Source organism: Homarus americanus, unplaced genomic scaffold (genome assembly GCF_018991925.1).
Source record: "Homarus americanus isolate GMGI-L3 unplaced genomic scaffold, GMGI_Hamer_2.0 scaffold57980, whole genome shotgun sequence".
NCBI lineage: Eukaryota > Metazoa > Arthropoda > Malacostraca > Decapoda > Nephropidae > Homarus > Homarus americanus.
Window position 1 is genome coordinate 3,317,648 of NW_024716703.1, and position 24,939 is coordinate 3,342,586.

Below are 24,939 nucleotides of genomic sequence, written 5' to 3' on the forward strand. Positions count from 1 at the left end.
AGAGGAGGGGACGCACACACATATGACCTTGTGAGTGTGGGCTGGGCTGGCTGCTCTTATCTTCGTCTGGTGACAGTGCTTAATGATAGCCTGGCTTGGTCCCAGTCCACGCCATCAAGTGACACGTCGCGGCGGCTCCTCACGCACGCAACCCACACCCGCGCCACCACACGCCCCCCACGCCCATCCTCCACCCACACACAAGACCCAAACTCACCCTCTTCTACCTGTCTCGGGCTTACGTCTCTCCTCCCTACTAGCTAACATTGTTGATGATTACATATGATTAATTCATAACACCTTATCCCGCGCCCCAAGACAAGCAAAATTGACACCTGGGACTTACAAATCAATGAGTGAATTTAGCATGAGCTGGGGAGGGTGTATAGGACTGTCGTGTCTGTCCAGAATGGAAATAATAGCGGGTCTCTGAGCTGGCCAGCAACCTCGCCAATGGTGGAGCAAACGTCACCACCACCATCACCAACACGCCCGGACACTCATCCGTCACTTACACTCTCGGACACTCACCCGTCATTCACTCATCTGGGCACTCACCCACCTAGACACTCACCCGTCACTCACCCACCTGAGCACTCATCCGTCACTCAACCACATTAACATAGTATTCACTGATATCCGGCCAACAAGACTCCTCTGTAACTCAACATAGTCCCTTAACTAGCCTTAATCCAGGTCATGTTTTTATACATATCCGAACATCATCCTTTACCGGACTACGGATAATTCTCACCAGCAATTGTTTCATATGGTTATCGTTGTTTTGTTACTAGACCTTATCCAGCCTTATCCATAATTAATTGACCATATTTACCTCCATCCGAAAACTTTCCACCTTTATCCGAATATTTTCATCCTTATCCGACTAAACTCCACTTGTATCGTCTCAGAAATTAACGGTATCCGCCCACGAGTGAGCTTGGGTGGTCAGCATTAGTCTAATACTATTCATAGTTTATCTGGTTACCCGTTATCCGAACTTATATACCTTAGGAATCCGAATATACTCCACCCGTATCCGAACGCGAGTTATTGGTGCCCATAAACATGATATCCGTAAATAATTCAATCGTATTCAGGTGTCCTCATCATTATCCCGAGATTATTCATCCGGTAACTGATCATAGTTCACCAGGTATCCGGACTTATTCTTCGTAGTTATCAGATAGGAGAGTGTCGCCTCTTCCCTCCTCTATTATTCATGACCTATCTCCATCATCTCCCTGAACCGGATTATTAGCATGAGGAGTCCCCCAGTTATCCGGAACTTTTACTGTCAACCGACTTATTAGTATCGAACAAATCCTTTCTCTCTAAAATGATTATATATATACTCCGGATATTTATTTTATTATCCGGTGATATAATAACCACAATTATTAACATCAAGTTTCAGGTTATCCGAATCTTGTACTTTTAACCGGATAACCACTTCACTCAGTATATATAACCTACTCACTTAACTTACTTACATTAAATGGCAGAACAAGTTAAGTGATTATACCTGATAAGTGTTTAAGTAATGGTGTTCTGTAGATGTTTTAATTCTTTCACTTAAGTGGAGCTGAAGGAAGGATGTTCATTCATCCTTCACGACCAGACATTCATTCAGGAAAAAAAAATTCATAAACTGAAAAATAAAAAATCAATGAAAAAAATAAAAATAAATAAAATAAACTTATCAAAAACTAAATAATCTTAATAAAAACAAAAGAAAAAACTAATATTTTCACCGAGATTAAAAAAAATAGAAAAGAAAAAAAATCCTGAACTAAACCTTGTACCAAAATATCGCCTTAACGAAGCGAACATTTGATTAAAAGAATAAATTGACCACAATCAGATGGTTGCTTGTCTCATCACTTAAACAAGTGCTTAATCACTCATTATCATATCACCGGGCTCGCTCATTGGTCGAGGTTTGGTGTCCATCCTAACTACTGGCTGGACTCATTGTGTGGTAAAGAATGCCGGTGAGTGAGAGATTTAAGGATGGAGGGATAGAGGGATGGATGGAGGATAGATAGGAGGGTTGGAGGATAGATGGGAGGGAGGATAGATGGAATAGAGGGAGAGGGAAGGAGGAGGGGTTGTTTACTTTGGGATGTGTGTGTGTGTGTTAGGAAGGTGGGTGGTGGATAGATGGATAGATGGATGATATAGCAAGGAACAATGTTATATCTACGTCGTATCGGACATATATGCAGAGATAACACGTCACTATATATCTCTGTAGAACCTTCTAGACGACGTATAGGGAAGAATGGTTATCTCTACTTCCCTCTCTCCTTCCCTCCCTCCCTCCCTCACTCCCTCTCTCCCTCCCTCTCCCTCACTATCAAACTGGTATGACCGGCTATTCTGCATTTCCGGCTGTCAGTAAACATTCATTAATCGTGATCTGAGATAGCATAACAGTTCTTAATTACTATGATATCTTGACCTATAGATAACGAGACGTAATTATCTACATATTTAACGCCCCGATGCCTATTTCTATACCTGTTATCTCTCCTTCTCTCTCTCTCCTTCTTCCTATTTGGTAGAGTAGAATTAAGAGAAACGAAAAGAATGAAAATCACTACAATAACGTTTAAAAATATGCTTCGTATCTTCAGCTGGTAAACAAACTAATTCCGTCGCTTCGTCTCCATTCCCTGTGTGTTTGGTCACTCTTTCCCCCCCCTACATATAACCCCCCCCTGGTTGGATCTTGATATAACAGTGATTGGCTCTAGGGGCGTTCCTCCTTGACTCGTTCCTCACCCCAAGAGAGAGAGAGAGAGAGAGAGAGAGAGAGAGAGAGATTCTAATTACTTATTCGTTTTGTTTAGTTTTGTTTTGTTTGCTTTTATTTATTGACACGATATGGGCCAACTGACTCCATTCACTCTGAAACTCAGCTAGTCGATCTGACACACCTGCCACTTTCTTCTTTTTCTTCTTCTTCTTCTTCCCTTTATGTTCCACCTCTGATTACTTTACCACAGGAGAAACAATTAGGGTTAAAATATTATATACTAATTCTGTCGGTATACCTCACAACATAACTAAATTCTGTCGATATACCTCACAACATAACTAAATTCTGTCGGTATACCTCACAACATAACTAAATTCTGTCGATATACCTCACAACATAACTAAATTCTGTCGATATACCTCACAACATAACTAAATTCTGTCGGTATACCTCACAACATAACTAAATTCTGTCGGCACAACTCCCAACATAACTAAATTCTGTCGGTATAATTCACAACATAACTAAATTCTGTCGGTATACCTCACAACATGATGATTACTCAACATATTCAACGCCTGGATAATGAGCATGAGGATGACTCGTACCAATTTGCCAGAGGATGGTTAAATGATTCCCAAAACCATTAGACGAACTTTTAAATCTCCATTGACTTAATTCTTCATTGACTTAAATCTTGACTGAATTGATTTTTGTTTTACTTTTTGTAGATAAAAGTTTTTTTTTTAAATTCTGTAGTATTTTTATTTTATTTTTTAAGTATCAGTGAATGTGTAAGTTAATGGTAGATTATTCAGTAAATATTGGGTATTTTTTTCCCCAGTGATGATAAATTTAATAATCAATTGTGTAAATCACCCTGACAGATCTAGTTGGCAGAGAGATGATGAATTCACTCATGACATTTGAATTCAGAATTAGAATTAAAATCTAAAATCCAGAATTCAAATTTAGAGTCAGACTGTGGTAGAGGAAATTTGTTTTCAAGAGGAAACCAAATTATGGTATTATTTTCCTAACTAATGAGAATTATTATTATTATTCCTTGACCAGAGTCTGTATAATATGCTGGGAGAGGCGTTCTTCAAGTTGGAAAAGTTCGAGGAGGCTGAACGATGGTATCTGGAGGCTCTGAGGGTGAAGTCTGACCACGTCCCCGCCCACCTCACCTACGGGAAACTCCTGGCTAAGATGGTGAGTAAAATGTGTTAGTTTATCATAAGAGGAAGGAGGGGAGGGAGTACACACACACACGCACACACATATATTCATCATATTCTCCATCAGCATACTCCACCACCAACATACTCCACCATCAACATACTCCACCACCAACATACTCCACCACCAACATACTCCACCACCAACATACTCCACCACCAACATACTCCACCACCGACATACTCCACCATCAGCATACTCCACCACCAACATACTCCACCACCAACATACTCCACCACCAACATACTCCACCACCAACATACTCCACCACCAACATACTCCACCACCAACATACTCCACCACCAACATACTCCACCACCGACATACTCCACCATCAGCATACTCCACCACCAACATACTCCACCACCAACATACTCCACCACCAACATACTCCACCACCAACATACTCCACCACCAACATACTCCACCACCAACATACTCCACCACCAACATACTCCACCACCGACATACTCCACCACCAACATACTCCACCACCAACATACTCCACCACGGACTTATTTGATGTGATCTTATTTTTTCTTGCTCTGAGAAAACTCGTTTTGATAGAATCCCAGCCAGGGCGTTGGTATCTTTCCGTCTGTCTGTCTGTCTCTCTGTCTATCCGGTAGAAAGAAAATTAATGAATCAAGGAAATGTTGAGGAACGGATTTTTTCTAATTAGTTTTTTTCATTTTTTATTTATTTTTTATTTTTTTTATTCATTTACAATTTTAGTTTTATTTATTTATTTTTTATATATTTATTTTTGTTTGATTTATTTATTTAATTATTTATTTATTTATTTATTATTGTTTATTTCTTAGTTTATACAGGAGGTTCATCACTTATACACAAACGTTGGGAAATAATTAACCCAAATATTCCAATATGGCAACATCATAGTATTGCCATATTTTTCCTTTTTTCCCCCACACAATCATCCACGTTACATCCACTCATTAAAACCGAAAGAGTTCATAGCGTATAAAAACATACACAAATTTGCATATACTTAACACTACTTTGAGTTATCTACGTTATTTTTTTTCAGTGTACACATATTACCGTTTGAGTACAGTGACGCAAACTAAAGTAATCGCTGAGTACAATGACGTAATCGTAATCCATAAAGTCGAATAAAAATAATCGGTTGAGTACAATGACGCAAACTGACGCAATCGCTTGAGTATGATGACGTAATTCATGATGTGGAATAAAATAACCGGTTGAGTACAATGACGCAAACTGACGTAACCGGTTGAGTATGATAATGTAGTTTAGTGAGTACGATGACTTATATCCTCCTGAGTACGAATCATTCTAACCCAATGGCGTTGACCTCTTATGCACGAGAGTACAACCATCATTTAAGGTGATTAGTAGGTCATATGTCCAGGTCATTCACTCACTCACTCACTCACTCACACAAATTCACGCACTTATTCACTCTCTCACTCACTCATTCACTCACTTTCACTCTCACACATTCACTCTCTCTCTCTTTCTCCTCACTCACTCACTCACTCACACTCTCCATCACTCACTCATTCACAATCTCAGGTAACAGAACTCAGTTAGCAGCCCTCAGGTAATAGCCCTCAGGTAGCAGCCCTCAGGTAGCAGCCACGAAGCCTGGTAATAACAAATAGTTTCATAATTGATCCGTCTGGCGCCACACGACACTCGGACTGTCGTGAACCAGAGCTTTAAATTGCTGTTTCTTGTAGATCTTTATCCCAGGCCTGGAGACACGGGTCCCAAGCCCTCCACCGCCTCTGCTGACGCTGCCGCCCTTGCTGCTGTTGATCATATTACCCGGGCGAGTTCTTACACACGGCCCAAGGAAGGAACCTTTCGGGTGTTCCTACATAGGGATCAAGTCCAATATCGAGTAGGATATTCGACCAAATGAATCTTGAATTTTTTAATGGAGTCCTTCGGGTGTCGTAACATAAACATTAAGTATATTGACGCAGGACCCCCAACGAGACGAGGATGAAGGTGCTGAGGAGATCCTTCGGATATCCTAAAATGGGGATCTATCACATGCATGTACAGTAGAGTATCCTAAAACACAATAATGTTTTGAGAAAATCCTTAAGTTGGTTTAATATAAGGATGAGCGGACAGGAGCTCCAGCCAGGGAATGAAATATTAGGACGAAGGATCTTTTAACAGGACACATTCGGAAGGATTAAGGAGTTCCTGGTGTCCTAATATAGGAGACAAGTATTAGATATTCAAGAAAAGTTTAGATGTTTTGAAGCCACGCCACGAGCTCCCACTGAAGGTACAAGACTGGGATGGTAAATGACACTTGCTTGAAGGAGTAAATTAAGAAATTCTTTCCGCCGTGTCGACAGGTGAACATTGCCTTCAAAGACTCGTTTTATGAAGCGTCACACTCGAGGAACTTGTCGTAACCCCACACCACGAGACCAGCTTACACGCTACTGTTGAGACTTTACACCAGAAACCTGACCTAACCTTATGTAACCCAACCTGACCTAACACAACCTAACTTAACATTGACCTAATCTAACCTAACCTAATCTTCTCGTGGGTCAAAATCATCAAACTAATTCAATTTTCTTTCATGACAGGATCGTTTTCTTTCATTGAACTGTAATTTTAAGGGAAACTAAACTATTATTAACCCAACAGTATTTCTTCCCTCTAAGTTATAAACAAATGACAACACTCAATATTTTTTTGTGATTTAGTTGTGTTTACCTACAGATATATACATATACATAGGCTATACATAGGTTATACATAGGTTATATATGAATTTTATGCATTATTTTTTATCATTTATTCTTATATTTTGAGAGAGTCTGTTCTGTGTTTTACTGTAATCTCTTGACTACCATAACAAATGCTTCCCCCACCAACCTCCCCTTCTCCCCCTCCCCAGTAATCTCCTCCTCTTATCCTCCCCACCCTCCCCCAGTAACTTCTTACCCCTCGAACTTCTATCTCTCTCCCCAGTACACCCCAGTTAAGCTCCTCCAGTACCTCCCCAGTAACACCCTTCTTCTCTCCCCTTCTACAGCACCGCCTGGGTGAGGCTGAGGAGTGGTTCCAGCGAGCGAAATCTCTGGCACCCAACGACTCGACCGTCCATCAGCATTTTGGTGAGTACCCCTGTGTGTGTGTGTGTGTGTGTGTGTGTGTGTGTGTGTGTGTGTGCGTTCTAGTTATCAATTCCTATAAAAATCTGTTTGGTTTTTTTGCTTGAAGAGGAATTTTTTTTTTCGAATTGTAAATCTTGTCTTCGTAAATTAAATGCCTCGTCCTTCAACACTTCAGGATCTTCACATAATCTTCACGTTCCTAAAATCGAGCTACCCTGTCATGTCCCCACCCTTAAAAGTAGTACATTCCAATTCCCATTCCTTAAATTTTGTAATTCCAAGTTTTCACCTGAGGGATTTTTTTTACCCGGAGAAGGAGGAGGAGGAGGAGGAGGAGAATGATAAAGAGAAGAAGGAGGAGAAAAAAAGAGGAAAAGTAAGCGGGGGGGGGAGAGGAAATGAAGGAGACGGCGGTGGATCGCGGCGGTAAAAATAACCCGAAGGAGTAGGAGGAGGAGGAGGAGGTTGTCGATGGTAACGATACCTGGAGGAGGAAGAAGTGGAGAAGGAGGAATAGGGTGGCGGCGGCAACGATGCTATCACCTGACAGGTCTTCGCGACTCTCCTCATTTGCAATCAAAATCGACTCGAGCTGAGGACACCTTCCACAGCTCTCTGGGGCCAACACACCTGCCTCAACACTGACTTCTGTTTCTCTGTCTGTGTGTCTGTGTCTGTGTGAGAGGCGAAGGAGACAGAGAGAATGACACAAGGACAAACAAACGGACATGATCTCACAAACACTGGTGGGATTGTCCACTAAACTAGACTTTTACCTTCACTGTGGGGTCGCGTGTATCACCTCCAAGTATAAGAAATAAACAAACCTATTTCTTTGTGTTTCAGTCTGTCTGTATGTCTGTATGTTTGCATGAGTATACCTCTTTATCTGGCCGTTCGTGAATAGATGAAATATATGCTTGGTAATATCATTTAGGTGTGTATATGTGCGTGGCCTTGTCTAATGTATATGTACACGAGTATTACATTGTCTAGTCATTCGGCCAGCACCATGTATTATAATATACACATAAACCTGGATCCTGTTCTATATTTGTCTAACTCCTAACCGGACACACACACATACACACACACACACCTCTTGCGAGCTACATTACGTCACCATCACTACAAACTGTAAAACCATCATTACCATCATCATCATCATCATCACCACCATCATAACTATCACCATCATCATTATTACTGCGACCACCATTACCACCATTCATTTCAGAAACATTACCCCATTTACTCATGTTTTTACCATCACTTTAACCACCAACTCCCCCAACCACTATCCATCCATACTACCACTACCACCACCATCACTACTACTACCGTCACTTTCAACACCACCACCACCACCACCATCATCACCACCATCTCTACCACCACCACCACTACCACCACTATTACCACCACCTTATTTAAGCCACACTCCTGGGACTGGCAGAGTTAATTTGATGATCTCAATATAATGGTTGGGAGACACCCACGGCCTCAGAGACCCACCCTAGAACAACAGGGACATTACCGACCCCACGAACATAAGGTCGGGTCCTCCTTCCTCGTCCATTGAGACCATCGACCCTACCGTCAGGAAGATGGATAGCACTGTGTTGCCTCGAAATCTTCAATAATTAGAGCCACTGTCATCAAGTAGAAGTGTCAGCGAGTCTCCGATACCTGAGCGTCGACCTTACCCGTCACGAGAGGTTCCCCAGTAGTCGACCCGGAGCTCTGGGGGGGGGGTAGGGGAAGGTAGGGGGAGGAGAGGGTGGGTAGGGGAGGATGGGGTGGGTAGGGGACGATGATCCGTACCGCTAAATCACCCCCACAGAAGTCTTAAGTAAGGGTCAAAACCCCCCAGGAAGAGTTAAGGATGTCGCGTCTGTGGGCCAGGTGGATGTGTGTGCTGCCGGTGGTGGTAGTGGTGCTGGTGGCGGCGCTAAATCATGCAGTGTGTGTCTTGAGTGTGTCCTTAATAATTAGACCACTGATAAGAAGGAGGTTGACTCGCTCCTCCGCTCTCTGAATATGCATGAGGTCCCGCACCACCACCTCCACCGCTAGACGACGACCAGCACCAATCCTGCCCTGCGATCCATCACTCTCAACCAATAATTCCGGGTAGGACAACACCCACCACCACTAATGCCACACCATCCAACACTCAACTAGACTAATTCCGATTAAAAACTCTCCCCCTTGTACTGCTAATTCAGGTTTACTGTACGATGCCAATACCATACGTAAATTATATACGAGTAAACCATGTGTATACTGTACTCATTAACCTAACAAAAACATCGTCCTTGGTTAATTGCCAGGCAATTAAAAGCGTGATTGCCCCAGTCAACACAACACCTGAGTCTTATATCCCGGTCACGTAGTTCGCACTCAATAAAAGCAACATTTTACCTGTAAGTAGCACCGTCAGCATAAACCTGTTGTATTACTTGGTTTTAAGCAGCTTCTACCATCATGCTGTGTGACTGTGTGTCTGTCAGCTTCCCTCCCTGACTTCTTAAGGGGCTGGTTGGGTGATTTTCTTACAAGCTAACTATGTTACTAGTTGACTGACTGACTAGTTGACTTACTAGCTGACTGGTTCACTAGCTGGCAGACTCTCTCTCTCTCTCTCTCTCTCTCTCTCTTATTCCATATCCAACAGTTATTTCGGCTGTGATACGACTCAACAAAATAATTAAAAAATATTTTCATGATTCGAACTCACGGTGATTCAAGATTTGTCAGACGATTCGGTACGACTAATGACCCTTCAAGTTAGTGCAGCTCTGGCTATATTAACCTCAACCATGATTCGGTGATTCAATCACCAAGTAGAAAACGATTCGACTCAAAGACTTTAATGATTCGCCTCACTACCGAATCATCCCTCGTGTAAAATGATTCCATTCTTAAACGTTAACTTTAATAGTACAAATTAATTTGTTCAGATATAATTGGGTGATTCAGCCATCAAGCAAAAACGCTATCAACTAATGAACTCCAGTGATTCGATGATTCAACAAACGAGTAGGGCAAGGTTCGAAAAATAAATTCAACACAGATTTCAATAATTCACCGCATGAGCTTAATTAAAATTTGTGGATTCATTCAACCGTTAAGTAAAACACGATTCGATTCACAGTGATTCGGCTCAGTGAATCTTCCCATCAGACTCGTCTCGCTGCGTCAGAGGTCTAACTAAGACTGTCGTGTTTTGATTACTTGTAGACGTCAGTAATAATAAAGTCAACGAGACGACGTAACATAGCACTATCTTTCTCCCAACGGGACGAAGATACGCAATTCTCGTCTCACTAAATAAGAAATAATGGTCAAAATATCGCTGGCAGATACCTTTAAAAACATGAACTGTAAAAACTAAATTAATATTATTTCTTTAATAACAATGAGGTGACATGATAGCTATCTCCGTTTTTCTTCGATCGTTCTTAACAATATTTCGTTGAACAATCATACACATTATCCTACTACGAATATCACCCGTATTACAATATTACCCCAAGACAATAACGTGCCAGAATATATTACTATGTTTATACAGAAATAAAAAAGTCAATCAAAATGAAATTAGAACGAAAAAGAAACAGTTTTAAGAAGTAGCTCAGATGGAGAGGTGGGAGGAAGAGGAGGGCTCAGAGAGGACCCGCCCACTCTACCTCTACAACTTGTTCAACAGATGGCAGCACCTCTCGTGAAGCACAACTCGCCCACTGTCACCATCAACACATTCACACCTCTTCTAAGACAGTTATCTCCTCTAATCCCTAAAAGTAATGATAATGCCCGTCCCCCAACACCTACGAGAACATCTGATCTATCATCTTGATCAATATTGTCAGCCTGGATGATAATAAAGCGGGAAGAGAGAGCATAAGTTTCCCACTCGTCGAGACGTTGGGAACTATGTAAAGAACTGGTTCCTCAGCCATTATTGTTATTGTTATTGTTATTAATGTTATTGTTGTTCCTTCTTCATCTGGTTGTAGTAGAGAGTTTGTTTTTGTGGAGCGAGTCGCTACCCGTCAAGGTCAACGGGTTTTTAGTGGAGTGTGATGTTCTTTGGTGGCCTGTACTGTTCAGAACATATATACATAAGTGTGTATACATAACCACCTCACCAAAGCACAACCACCACCACCATCCCACCAAAGAACCACAAACAACCACCACCCCACTAAACAACAACCACCACTCCACCAAACAACAACCACCACCCCACTAAACAACAACCACCACTCCACCAAATCACAACCACCACCACATCAAACAACAACCACCACTCCACCAAATCACAACCACCACCACATCAAACAACCACCACCACCCCACCAAACAACAACCACCATCCTACCAAACAACCACCACCACCCCACCAACAACAACCACCACCCCCAAACAACAACCACCACCCCACCAAACAACAACCACTACCCCACCAACAACAACCACCACTCCACCAAATCACAACCACCATCCTACCAAACAACAACCACCAACAACAACCACCACCCACCAAACAACATCCACCACCCCACCAAACAACAACCACAACCCCACCAAACGACAACCACCACCCCACCAAACAACAACCACCATCCTACCAAACAACAACCACCAACAACAACCACCACCCACCAAACAATATCCACCACCCCACCAAACAACAACCACTATCCCACCAAACAACAACCACCCCACCAGACAACCACGACATTATAAACACTAATTTTATATCATTAGATAAAACCTCAACAAGACCTTCATAAATATGTGTAAGAAGTAGTCGGCCACAGAGAGGATATTGACCAATGACAAAAGTGGACAGCTTAAGGACACTGTCTCCTATTTGCCGTCAATGAAGGAATTTTTATACGAATTTTATGTCCTCCTGTCGTCACTCGTTCGTAGTTGACTCGTTCATTATACTAGCCAATAGCAGAAACCAAATTTATATCGACTATTTTGTATATATCTATTATGTTTATTTTCTATTTTCAATGTTGTGCTAGTTTAATTGATCTGTATATCAATGGGTATTTGATAGGAGATTGTCTTTCAAACTCAGGGAATTTTTATACAAAGGAACATGTGGTGTCTCTCTGTAGCGACAAATATCAACATTGTAAATACGATACAAAAATATCTAGATATTTTTTAAGTGTTTTAAATATTTCATTCTGTACAATATTGAGATCTTCACTTTTTTTTTAAGTTTACTTGTTTTTAGTATTTTTTCCTGCTTCCTCGATATTCTCAGATTATTATAAATTCGTAACAAATTATTTTCTACGATTTTAGCCTTCAAGCTTAACCTTTCAGTTACGAGAACACTATATGTTTATCGTGAATTATCTTGTAAAATATTCAGTATAAAAAATAATCCGGATATAAATTATTTCGTTCGTCAATCTCTGAGCTACACAAACCAACAACCGAGTCTTGTTAAATTCAATTCCTAGTTCCAGTAATACTCAATAGCAATTTAACATCGATTTGTCCTTAATTACAAATAAAATTATTGAATATGTTGAACAGTGAGTAGTGGTAATGTTTATAAAGCCACCACCTTAGTATCGTGGTGGTTTTAGTGTCGGAGGTACTAGTAGTGGTGGTTGTGGTGGTAGTGGTGGTGGTGGTGGTGGTTGTGGTAGTAGTGGTGGTGGTGCTGCTGCTATTGCCTATGATGACTTCAACGCTGAGACAGATAGTAATCCTTTCAGTCACAATTTGTTTTGTTTATGTCTGTTTGTTTCTTGTGTTTCCTGTATGTCTGTCTACGTCTTTGTATGTCTTTTTGTCTCACTCTTGGTGGTATGGGTTTTTTTTGTCTAACGTGATAGAAATTGCTTCCTCTCTCTCTCTCTCTCTCTCTCTCTCTCTCTCTCTCTCTCTCTCTCTCTCTCTCTCTCTCATAACAATTACTTCCCTCAGTTTAGCATCACGTAAGGGCTAAACCTACAACAATACCTTTCTGGAGATCAAAGAAACCATATACCCGCTCAAAGGTCCAATTAACCGTTTCCAATCATACAAATCCCAGGCTAATCACAAGTCTGTCTTTTACATCATTGTGAACAACCGTAGTCGTGTCAGTGGCAGTCTGTCTCAACCCTACGTGGCATAATGTTGCAATACGAGAGCAAACGGCTGGGAGTTTCGACTTTACGTGTCATTTATGTTGCGGTTATTTAGCCTACCAGCGGCCATGTCAATCTTCTACTTAAATTCGAGTTCGAGGTCTAAGGGTCCCTTTGTCGAGGAGGACACCAACACAAAGAAAACGTTTAGGACCTGAATAACACATGGGGGAACTATGATAAAAAAACACAAGGGAGTTCATGATCTGGGTCCTAGAAGTATCACGATGTCAATTTATTTCTCGTCTTCTCGTCAATCTTGAGACCTTTCTGTAATTGTTTTGAGAAGTTGAATTTTCTTTGTTGTTTACTAATACGCCAGGATGTTTCTGTCTTCGTTATTCGAATATTACGATTTTTTTTATTGTAAATCTCGTAAGGATGTTGCTTATTACCTAACAACTACGAGTCTTCATAATAAAACGTTCCGTGAGAAGGATAAGTAAACCTAGATGATTATTTCTTCTTCGGGGCAATGACATGAATCAAGAACAATGAATTTCTTAATAAAAATATTACATTAAAAATATATATATATACTGTATATAAGATCGCAAGCGTTGAAAAGACAATAGACAACATATGACAATAAACGAAGCTAGGTTGTATCAGATGTATGTTGTGAATAAGGTTTCTATCTAATAAACAGAAGAAAATACAAAAGTCAGCCTACAGGAGCATCTCTTTTAGTTCCCCTCTGGTCTGGGAAGTCAGCTCGCTAACAGTACTCATCGACAGAACAATGGAGAGAGAAATATTGAAAAGGAAATACGCTTAGAAAGTTTTTTTTTTATTTCTGTACACATGTGAAGGGCAGTATATTACAGCTGATTTTCGTAGTACAAGTGTGAAGAACAAACAGTCACACTTTTCTTGATACAGGTGTGAAGGAAAATAAATTACAGTTCTCCATCATAAGACAGACGTAGAGGAAGAGATCTTTGTCAGCCTTGTACTGTCACTCCTCACTCAAGGGATTCACACCTGTACGGGTAGAAAAACTGGTACTATCTCCCTCAGGTTATGCCCAGGGTTCATCCCCAGTTACATATTAACCTTTTAGCTGTTTCTCATTAGCATCGTCATTTTCTGAGCTTATGGATGATGCTTTATTCAACTCTCCTTCTTCCTGAGAGCTTCACAGGGAGATTATTTACACCAGGTCCTTGGGAAGTCGACTCAGGTTCCATAGTGAAGATAACAGATTGTAGATGGCGCCGTCATCTTATTTTGGTTAGAAAATAAGTGAATGTATCTCTTCTAAACCAAATATAGAAAGATACATGGATAATAAAGTGATAATTGAATAAGCAGAGAGGAAACTAAATAGATAACTAGATATATGGAGAAATACATAAATCACATAAAGAGTTGTGTTGAAGACCCTTCTAATATATGTCTCCAAAAGTTCATCTGTTCCACCAAACAACCTGAGGTCCCCAGCCTAAGTGCCCCCTAACCCCACCTATCTCCTCCCCTTCACCCCCTCCTCCCCCTCCCTAGCCTGAGTGCCACCCCACAACCGCAACAGAACATTTAGAGAGGTGTGACCCGCCGCTCAGAAACAGACACACACACCTCTCACACGCTATCGGAATTCCTCAACCCCTGACTTTTTTTTTTTTTTTAGTCATTCTTGGTTGTTCCTTCACTGATGTATCGCTGTTGGCCTTATTGTAGGAGCAAACATTGTTGACGTGTTGGTTTAGGTTAACTCAGTTGGTAGTAATACTGGATATATTGTAAACCTTCCACACTTGTGTTTTATTAGTGTCCTCGGGCACGATTTTGTTGCCGCTGATATACAATGTTGTCCTACTTTAAGCTTGTGTATCTTATGCACAGATGAGTGTTGGTGTGTACACGTCAGGTTTCAACATCCACAGTTATACAAGACCAGCGGAGCAGCCTCGCGTGTTGGGTATTTCCTCCCGACTGCCCACACACCCAATACCACCTGCGGGTACCTATATTTAAATCATTTCTAGAATGGCCGAGTCCCAGCCGTCAGTTTTTGGGCTGGAAATTGGTGTAATTTAAAAGAAATTTACCTCTGGCCGGGTGGTAATTATAAACCAATTTGGTATTAATATCATTTCCTCTTCCTGTTCTGCGTAATAGGTTATGAGAGAGAGACATGGCGACTTGTCCTTAGCCCTAATCACCTGTCGTTGACTTTCGGGGAAATGTCGTTAAGGTGCGTAATTATGGCGGGTGTTGCCCTTCTACCTCCTGACGGCGGCATCCTGAGGCGGCCTCCACACCGCCCACTACCTCATCACCACCCACTCTGTCCTTCACCACCACCCTCTCCTTCCATCACCACCCACTCTGTCCTTCACCACCACCCTCTCCTTCCATCACCACCCACTCTCTCCTTCACCACCACCCTCTCCTTCCATCACCACCCACTCTGTCCTTCACCACCACCCTCTCATTCCATCACCACCCACTCTCTCCTTCACCACCACCCTCTCCTTACGTCACCACCCACTCTACATCATCACCACCTACTCTCCACATCACCACCACCCACGCCACACCTAACCTACCCTCATCACTACCCACCCACTTCCTATAATTTGGTGTATTAAGATAATGTTATTTCGAATTGATAAACTTAGTTATGTTGTTGGGATAACTCAGTAATGGACAAGAGCGGGTAAACATTTGATCTTAAGTCTTGTATATAGCTTTAATAAATGTCAAATTGTTTTTCTAAGTTGACTTTTCACTAAGCATGTACAGACAATTGGTTGTAAGGTCAGGAGCTATTTACCACCACACGTATTGTACCACAGTGACCCAGGCTCTTGTTTAGCTATTGTTACACAGCAAGTCGTTCATACTTCTGTAGTTCCCGTTATTAATACATATTCTGTATGCAGTTATTGTATACACGGTATGACCTGTAGGTCTACAGGCCTAAGACACAAATACTTTTCGTCGAAGTTTTTTTCTTCATATTTATTTACTTTTCTATTATCCTTCGTGTTTTAGATATTTATTATAACAGCGAATGTTCATATAACCACTAAATTTACCCAGAACATTGTGATAATGGCTAGAAATTATAAATAGATAAATAACAGCTGGGCCGTATGAACAGCGTCGTCACCTGAGCTTCACTAAACCTCCGTCATCTCAATAATCTTAATATTTGTAAACCTGGAATTATACAAGTTGTGTCAAGGAAAAACTTAAGTGAGGTAATTTAGTGGACTGCTGTTAAACTGTTAACTCGCGGAGTATTATATATATATATATATATATATATATATATATATATATATATATATATATATATATATATATATATATATATATATATATATATATATATATATATATATATATATATATATATATATATGCCTATAATGTACACAGATAAATCAATATAAGCTTCTATTTATATGTAAATTAATGACAGAAGCGTGTAGTACCCACGCTCACATTATTGAATGCGTGTGTATGTGTCCACAATGTGTCAGAGGTAAGATGATGCGTCGCTGCTTGGCCAGCTGATGTAAACAATCTCACCCAATTGTACGTCTGTACGTTTCCTCCCTACCTCTGCCCGGCCCTCCCCTCCCCCCTGGAGGAGGGAGGGCCCGGCAAATGACAGTAATTTGAGTGATGGATCGAGGAGTTGGCTGGGCCGGGGGTGAGTGGAGTGGCAGGCATTACCCCCCTACCACCGCCACCACCCGCCCACTCCACCACCACCACAGTCTTGTTGCACTTCTCTTCCAGCACTTCCCCGACTTTTCGTCTAAGTTCCTCGCTCAGTTATTGATATATCTCCTCTAATCCCCCCCTCCAGGCGGTGGTTTGTCGTGTTTTAGCTAGTTTTAACCTTCAGGAAACCTTACCTACCACAGTCTCCTCGCCAGGGACTCGTTTTAACACTCCGAGATCCTCAGTCATAATGAAGAATTGTGGAGGAAGTTAAAGTCTCTGCTTGGGAACAATTACCCGCCATCGTTGTGTGAGGATATGAACAATCTCTCAGGGTTTCAGAATTCCAGCGGATCTTAAAATCATACCACCAGTGCAATCATCAGTCAGTCGGTCAGTCAGTCAACCAGTTAGTTTGCTGGATCATTTAAAATCCTCCCTCCACCCGTCCCCTTCCCTCCCTCCACTGAATCAGCTGAAGGGGGTGTTGTCTTGTCTGGCATCACTGGGTTCATCCAAGCAGTGGCGCCGCCGTCGAGTTGAGAACACTGGCTCCTCGCCCAGACCTCCGGAGAAGTGGTGGGAATTAGTTCACTCTGTTTATTGCCTTTCTTAAGACCTGCCTCATCCACGCTCCGTTTGTTCCCATTTACCGTTTGTTCAGCTCCAGGTAACACTGTTGTTCATATGTTCACCAGGCAGTATTGACGCCATATACCACTGTAATAATTTATTGCACTAACGCTGAACAAAACACTATTATAAATACAGAAATTGTAAACAGAATTATCAATGTGGTAAAAAATTCTCACGAGTTTAAAATTAATAATAATAATACAAATAATACAAGTAAGTAAAATAATACTATTCCTTTCATTATACTCATCCAACATAATACAGTAATACATAACTCCAACTCTATACTCAGCACAAGATAACACAACCTTAAGAAAATACGAATCAATAAGTATAAAAGTATAAACGAAACATGAACATTATCTCTGTGTCACAACGTTTATAATTATCAAGGAGTTATATAAGACGTTCCTGGCTTGTGTGTGTGTGTGTGACTTGTATATTTCCTCAGCTACAGTCCATTCTCCTTATGTTGACCTATGCTACAAACGTTGACCTACTCTACTGCCAGGTGACCTCCTCTAACCGGTGCCTCTCCTCTCCCACAGGTCAGTTTCTCTCGGAGGTGGAACGCCATGAAGACGCGGCTGACCACTACGTGAAGGCGGCCCAGCTGGCGCCGTCAGAGTACGAAATTATCTTCAACGCGGCCAACACCCTCCGTCAGGCGGGCAGGAACAAACAGGCCGAAGAGTACTACCGCCTCGCTGTCAACCTTAGACCTCAGGTAGGCGATAGAGTTACTTAGTGAGCATTTATAGGACCTAATACTGAGCATTTATTTTAACTTTGAACTAACCTGAATTTATGTTAGCCATAGACATAATTAGACAGTTCCCATGAGGCAAAATCCTCAAGAATGAATTTTGGTCCTTGTGTAAAGATAGTTTACCTGTTAATGTATTTATCACCTACAGTTAAATGCCTCTTTAAGTTTATGTTTAATCACTGCCTGAAATTGGTAATATCAGGACTCTTGGTTTCTCCTAGGAGGCGACTTCACATATGAACCTGGGCGCCATGCTGCACGTAAACGGCAAGCTGCTGGAGGCCGAGTCAAGCTACCTGGAGGCGCTGCGGCTCAAGCCCGACGACTCCATCACCAGAACCAACCTGCAGAAACTGAGACACTTGTTGGCCAAGAAGGGCATCAGTCCCTCCAGATAACACGGAGCCCTCGACGTGTGAGGCTATGGAGCATCGTGTCCCAGTAGCATGTCCTAAGGTTGTGTCTTTAAGGGCGTGTCTTTGGAGTATATTCCAGAGGTATGTCCCGGAAATCGTGTCTTCGGGGCGTGTTCCACGGGATTGCCCTGTGCTTGGGGCGTCTCCTGCAATAGTTACCCCCCAAGCAGGGCGCCTCATAGGTGGTTTGTGTGTGTACGGGAGGGACGACTGTGATCTCTGCTTCTCAACCTCCACTTTGTGCCAACAGTGATCTGGGAGGGCCAGAGACAGGCGGGCCGCTGGAGGGCCGCTCACTCCACCTTGGGAGACATCCACCACGTAGCTCACCAAAACAGAATGCTCAAGTTCTTCCTCGTCCACGAGTCGTCCTCCGTCTGCGGTTCAGCACTACAACAGCCCAGTGAGAAGATAGTAGCTATGAACCTCGGCCGGCGGCTTACCAGTGGTCGTTCTTGTACTCACTGTACAGCGAGAATGAACCTTAGTGAGACGCCAACTCTGGATCATAATAGCTGATTTAGTTACAACCTTAGAGAGAGAAAGGAGAGACTATCCGGCAGACAACAATAGGCGCTCGGCGGTTCGAGTGTCTGAAGATCCCATAAGTGCCTTTTATATTAGAGGACCTGTGGGTGGCTGCCACGGCTCCCGACTGCTCCTGGGGCGTCTGGATACTAGGAAAGTCTTATGAACAGACAGCGTTATTATAAGTCTTATAGACGAAACTGCTTTTTTATGAATGTCTGAATCCACTATATTGTGTTATGGCCTGAATTTATTTTTCTTAACGCCTTTTAGTGTATGAGTGAAAGAAAGAGAAAAATTATTTTTTTCCTGTTCGAACTACGTCGTGTGTTGACCTTAATCACCTTAACACATTCTGCGTAGGATGGAGCGCCAAGAAGACTATTTTGGTGAGGCGTGGAGCCCCGGTTGTGAGTGAAGGCTACACGCTTCTGCCTGTCGGGAGTCGCCTTGTGTTCCTTAGCGATAATACCACAGCTTCGGAGCACATTATACATAGTCCAGGTTGTACTATAATTATTATATTGTTATTTAAAATCCCCATTTTTATATATTTAGAGTACAGAAGACTTTTCAGATCACAATGGTTAGCTTCCAGAATTATTAAGGAACTTCAAGATGACCACAGTGCCAAACACAGTTCATATCAGGACACAAATTGTGCCAAAAGTAGAAGAAAAAAATCTCCCAGGATCATGTCTTATAAACAGCTCCTCTCATACCTCCTCAGCTCAGTCCTGAGACATGTTATCAATTTTCCTATTCAAAACACCTCAGAAATTAATTGTACCCATTTTTCTGTTTATTATTTCACTTGCATGCTTTCAACCCATTCTATATGAGTTTCTCCTCAAACCCATGATTCTATAGTTACCCATTCGTCTCAAATCCGTTTTCTGTCCAGGATATTCCCAGAAGTCTCGTTTCCTTCAGTGAGTCATATTGATGATGTAGAAATAATCAAAGTCTTCTTTTTACAAACCGTATCCATCAGTCATATTAGTGGTGATTTTTTATTTCCATTTCTTATAGAATAATGTTATGAAAATATATACAAGTTTAGTTAACAATTATTCAAACTTTTTTTCTTCATAAGTCAATCGTATCCATGCATGTTCCTCAATAGTTGGTTATTTTAGCTCTTCCCAGTAATGATCTTACGAGCCTGTGTGATCATGCGAGTCTGTGTGAGTTATCAAACAAATCTGTGTGTATGGTCTTTATGTAACTGGAGGAAATATGTGCTGCATGTGTACCTTCACCATTACATGTAATTATATGACGTAACAGTAGTTTATATGTGTATGGTTTCACAGTTGTATCGCATACATATTGTGTGTACACGCTCAAGTGGTGCACACACACACTTTGCCATTGTTACACATATAGTTATTTCACAGTTGTACATATATGTTTGTTTACAGTGTTACAAACATGTCATTACTGTTATGCATATATGTACACATCATCCAAGTGGTACACACGTGTATATGTTCACAGCCATGTATGTATATTGTGCTGTTTGCTCCTCTTTTTATCTGCGATGTATTTAGTGATATTATTCCTTTTATTTATTCGTTGTATCGAAAGACACCGACCGACGCTCGAGTGACTAAGTGACTCGGTCTGGAGAATTCATCCACTTCCTCCCCACAACACCTGTCGTTAGTTCACCTGTTGTTGTGGACATCTGTACCAGTATCACTTACAACTAGCACTTACATAGTACTGACTTACTATAAACGTTACTTTTCTTTTGACTTTATATCATGTTAAAGAATCTTAATTATCTTTTTTTTTCACTTCAACTCTCCGCTAAGTTTGTTGTGTCAGCCTTACCAGGGAAATAATACTAATTACATTATGTTTCATGTACGAATCTAATATAATTGTTGTTGTTTTTTATTTAGTTAGTAGCATTATTAACTTTTATAGGATTTCATACTAGAGAGTCCAGAATGTAAGTGATGCTAGAAACTGAACCATTGCTCGATCAGTACAGATCAGCCTCTCTCTTCCAACCTCCTCTACCCCCTCCCCCCCTTCCTTCCCCCCACCTCCCTCTGGCCCCCCTTCCTTCCCCACCTCCTCTCCCTCCTCTCCCTTCCCTTCCTACTCCCCCCCCTCCTTCCTCTCCTCTCATTGTAATTTTCATCTATGTATTCAGATCAGTGTTGAGTATTATTTTAGAACTATAAACTGTGATCATACAAACAGGACCGGACGTCCCTCTCCTCCCGTCTGAGGCAAACACGACGCGGTGTGTTCTGGTGTAATTCATAATAATCCCTAACTGGCAACTGGCGAGGATTAATGACGTGGTTGTGACGTCATAGAGGGATAGACCAACCAGATGTTCGTCCCCAAAACAGTCTTAATTAGATATGAAGCCTCAACGACCGCTGTTAATATGTGATAGCTAGACAGAATTAGTCATCAGTGTGTCCTCACCAGCGTGACCAGAACCGCGTGAGGAGCCTCTGGGAGGATTGGACGTGCCGAGCCTCTTTTATCTGGCCGCACTGTTGAGCTAGTCGTCTTGGGTTGACCACTGGTAGATTATCACCTCTGTGTTATTTATAATCCCGAAAGGAGAGTTTAGGGTAAAAATAAATACTGTTATCCATTTATTTGGGTTCTATTGAAATTGTAATTAATATGTGTGAAATTAGTTATGATTTTTTAAATAAGAAAAATATATAGACGAAGTAATGAGGGTTGACAGATGGTGTAGGTGAAGCAGTAACAGCCCAGGACAGCTGGTGTAGACAGCTGGTCATCAGTAGTCTTGGTGAAAAAAAATATAAAACAACATACAGAAAAAACAGCATTCAGGAAAAATGAAACAACATTTAGTAGAAACAATATTCAGGAAAACAAAACAGCAACATCCGCCAAAGAAGTGAAACAGAAAAATTAAACACATTTAGTCTTTCTGACCAACAATGTTGTGTGCAAAAAACAACAACAACAACAACAACAACAACAAATCCTCTAAATTATTTAAGTATACCACAAAAATTGGATGTCATTTTTTCTTTATATAAGTTTTAGTCAGACGTGAACAGCTTCATGTTGTAGAATTATAATATGTGAACGTGCAATATTTGGATTGTTTCCTGTGAGGTGACGGTACCCTTACCAGATGACGTCATTAGCTGACGTCAGCTGCATCAGTTGATGTTATGGTTGTCAACTGACGTCAACTGCATCAGTTGATGTTATTGTGTTATCAGCTGGTGTTTAGTATCAGCAGAATATATTGTTGTCAGTTGACGCCGCAAAATCAGCTGATGTTATTGTTGTCAGATTTCATCACTGTATCAGTTGAAGATCAGTTGGCTATCCTGTAATCAGCTGACGACCCTGTCATCAGCTGACGGCCCTATCATCAGCTGACGATCCTGTCATCGGCTGACGATCCTGTCATCAGCTGACGCCTCCTCAGAACCCGGTGATGTGGGGACGGTGAAAAAATGAGCAACTAGAGACAAAGTCGCGGCGAGCCTTAACTGAGGGAGGCTAAAGGAAAATATCAAATATGGTCTTTATGATCCTCATACTTAAGGCTCAAAGTGAGGTTGTGTCCACGTAGCTCCTCTAGTAACACTTGTGATGAAGCAATGTTCTCTAATGCCTTGTAGATGATATGCCAAAGACTACTTAGATATGTTTTCTTAGATGTGTAAGAGAAGACGCCTCATATTATTATTAATAATAATATTTTCCCCGATGGGGAAATGACAGAAAATCAAAAGTAGTGTTTGTCTTTAGTGAGGTGACGCAGGCGGGGGTGAGCGAGGGTGGTGGTGACGGCCGCGGGCACTCTATCAAACACACCAGCTTTATTTATTGTGTTTTACTGAACCTTAACCCTCCCTCCCCCTCCTCCCCTTCTGTCCACAACCCCCTTACCCCATAGATGTGATCAGTAGGAGCGCCCCCACCCTAACCATGCATTGGGAGGGGGGGAGTAACCCCTCCTCCCCCATCCCCCCCGGCCTCGCCTCCCTGCCTGTCCACCGCCAAGTTATTTCTTCCTTAATCAAAAACTTATGGGCTGTGTAACCCCTTTTTCCTGACCTTCCTTCCCCTCCTCATTATTTCCTACTGTTTACTCTCTCTCTGTTATATTAAACGCTCTTTATTCTCTTGATTTATTTCTAGGAATATACCATGAACGATTTATTCTCTCTACCTTTAGATTCTTCCTCACCTAAGTCCTCCTGGTGTCCTTCATCCTATCCCTCTCACGCTGTAGGACTCCTCTATATTAGTCAGTCGTGTTCAAGGCAGGTAGGATCCTGTCATCACACTACACACTCTCGTATTACCACACACACTCTCGTATTACCATACACACACTCTTATTACCACACACACTCTTATTACCACACACACTCTTACTACCACACACACTCTTATTACCACACACACTCTTATTACCACACACACTCTTATTGCGACACACACTCTTATTACGACACACACTCTTATCCCATACTATCTAATCTCTGTACTCCTTATTACGCACTCTCATTATTTTCTACTACGCACTATCTCTATTCCATACTACGCACTTTACTCTGTACTACGCACTCTGTACTACGCACTATGTATTACGCAATCTGTACTTCACGTCACAGAAGTTTGGTGGAAGAGTTTCACCATGAATTAAGGGTCATTAATTATATGTAATGAACACGACTGACTCTCTCTCTCTCTCTCTCTCTCTCTCTCTCTCACATAACTTTCTCCATTTCATTTTATTATTCAGTAATTTATTCTTTGTCTTAATATTTTTTTTTATCGATTTCATTATTTAAAATTTATAAGATTAAAAAAGTATTTATTTTAGATATTTCCTATGTATTTTCTATTTAGTTTATTCATTATCTTTACTGTATTCTGTATATTGTATTATTTTCTTCTATAATTATTTTTTATTGTTTTTTTTATTATTTACCTTTTGTTATCATGGTTTATTACCTCGGCTCTCACATGTTTCTCTATACTGTCTTGCCAACAGGAAATAAAGACTGTTTTTATAAATGTATTTTCTTAACCCTAAAAGTAAACAATGAATAATAATAAACAATAAAAAAAATCATGAGAAAATGGATCATATATCCATCACAAAATAATTCCCATTGTAAGTGAAAATTAATATGGTAAAAAAAACATGAAATGTATGAAAATACGAAAAAAAATTGACAATAGAAAATGGTAATAAGAAAATAAAATAAAAATATAATTGTCTTTAGCCAATAAAAAGAGGAGTAGGAAAAAAGGAAGGAATAAGCCTAGGAGGAGAAGGAATAAGGACTAGGAGAAGGAATGAGGAGGAAGAGAAGGAATAACGATAAGGAGAAGTACTAATCACTAATATTTTGAGGTCAGAAATTTTCCTCATACGAAGTTTATTTACAACTAACACTTATTGTAGTTATGTCTAATACTATCTTATTTTATCAACATTTTTTTTAATAAATTTGCCGCTTTAATTTCAACAACACTCTTGATATAAACATTTCCTTCTTGGTAAAACAGAGACGAGTGTGTTTTGTTTGACAGCGCTCTGATGACTACAGTA

The 24,939-nt window shown here is 41.1% G+C and overlaps 1 protein-coding gene across 2 annotated transcripts in view; it reads left to right on the forward strand.

Moving 5' to 3' along the window:
• The window catches only part of LOC121858241 (protein O-mannosyl-transferase TMTC2-like), a 53,403-nt gene extending 31,972 nt beyond the window's left edge, over positions 1-21,431 (forward strand). The window contains exons 7-10 of one of the 2 annotated variants that reach the window (XM_042354540.1): positions 3,839-3,979; positions 7,062-7,143; positions 18,182-18,360; positions 18,624-21,431. In XM_042354540.1, coding sequence (XP_042210474.1) covers positions 3,839-3,979; positions 7,062-7,143; positions 18,182-18,360; positions 18,624-18,800 — 579 coding nt within the window. In that variant the 3' untranslated portion in view covers positions 18,801-21,431. The remainder of the gene's footprint in view (positions 1-3,838; positions 3,980-7,061; positions 7,144-18,181; positions 18,361-18,623) is intronic. The other variant, XM_042354541.1, reaches the window with a different exon arrangement.
• Positions 21,432-24,939: the final 3,508 nt, after the last annotated feature.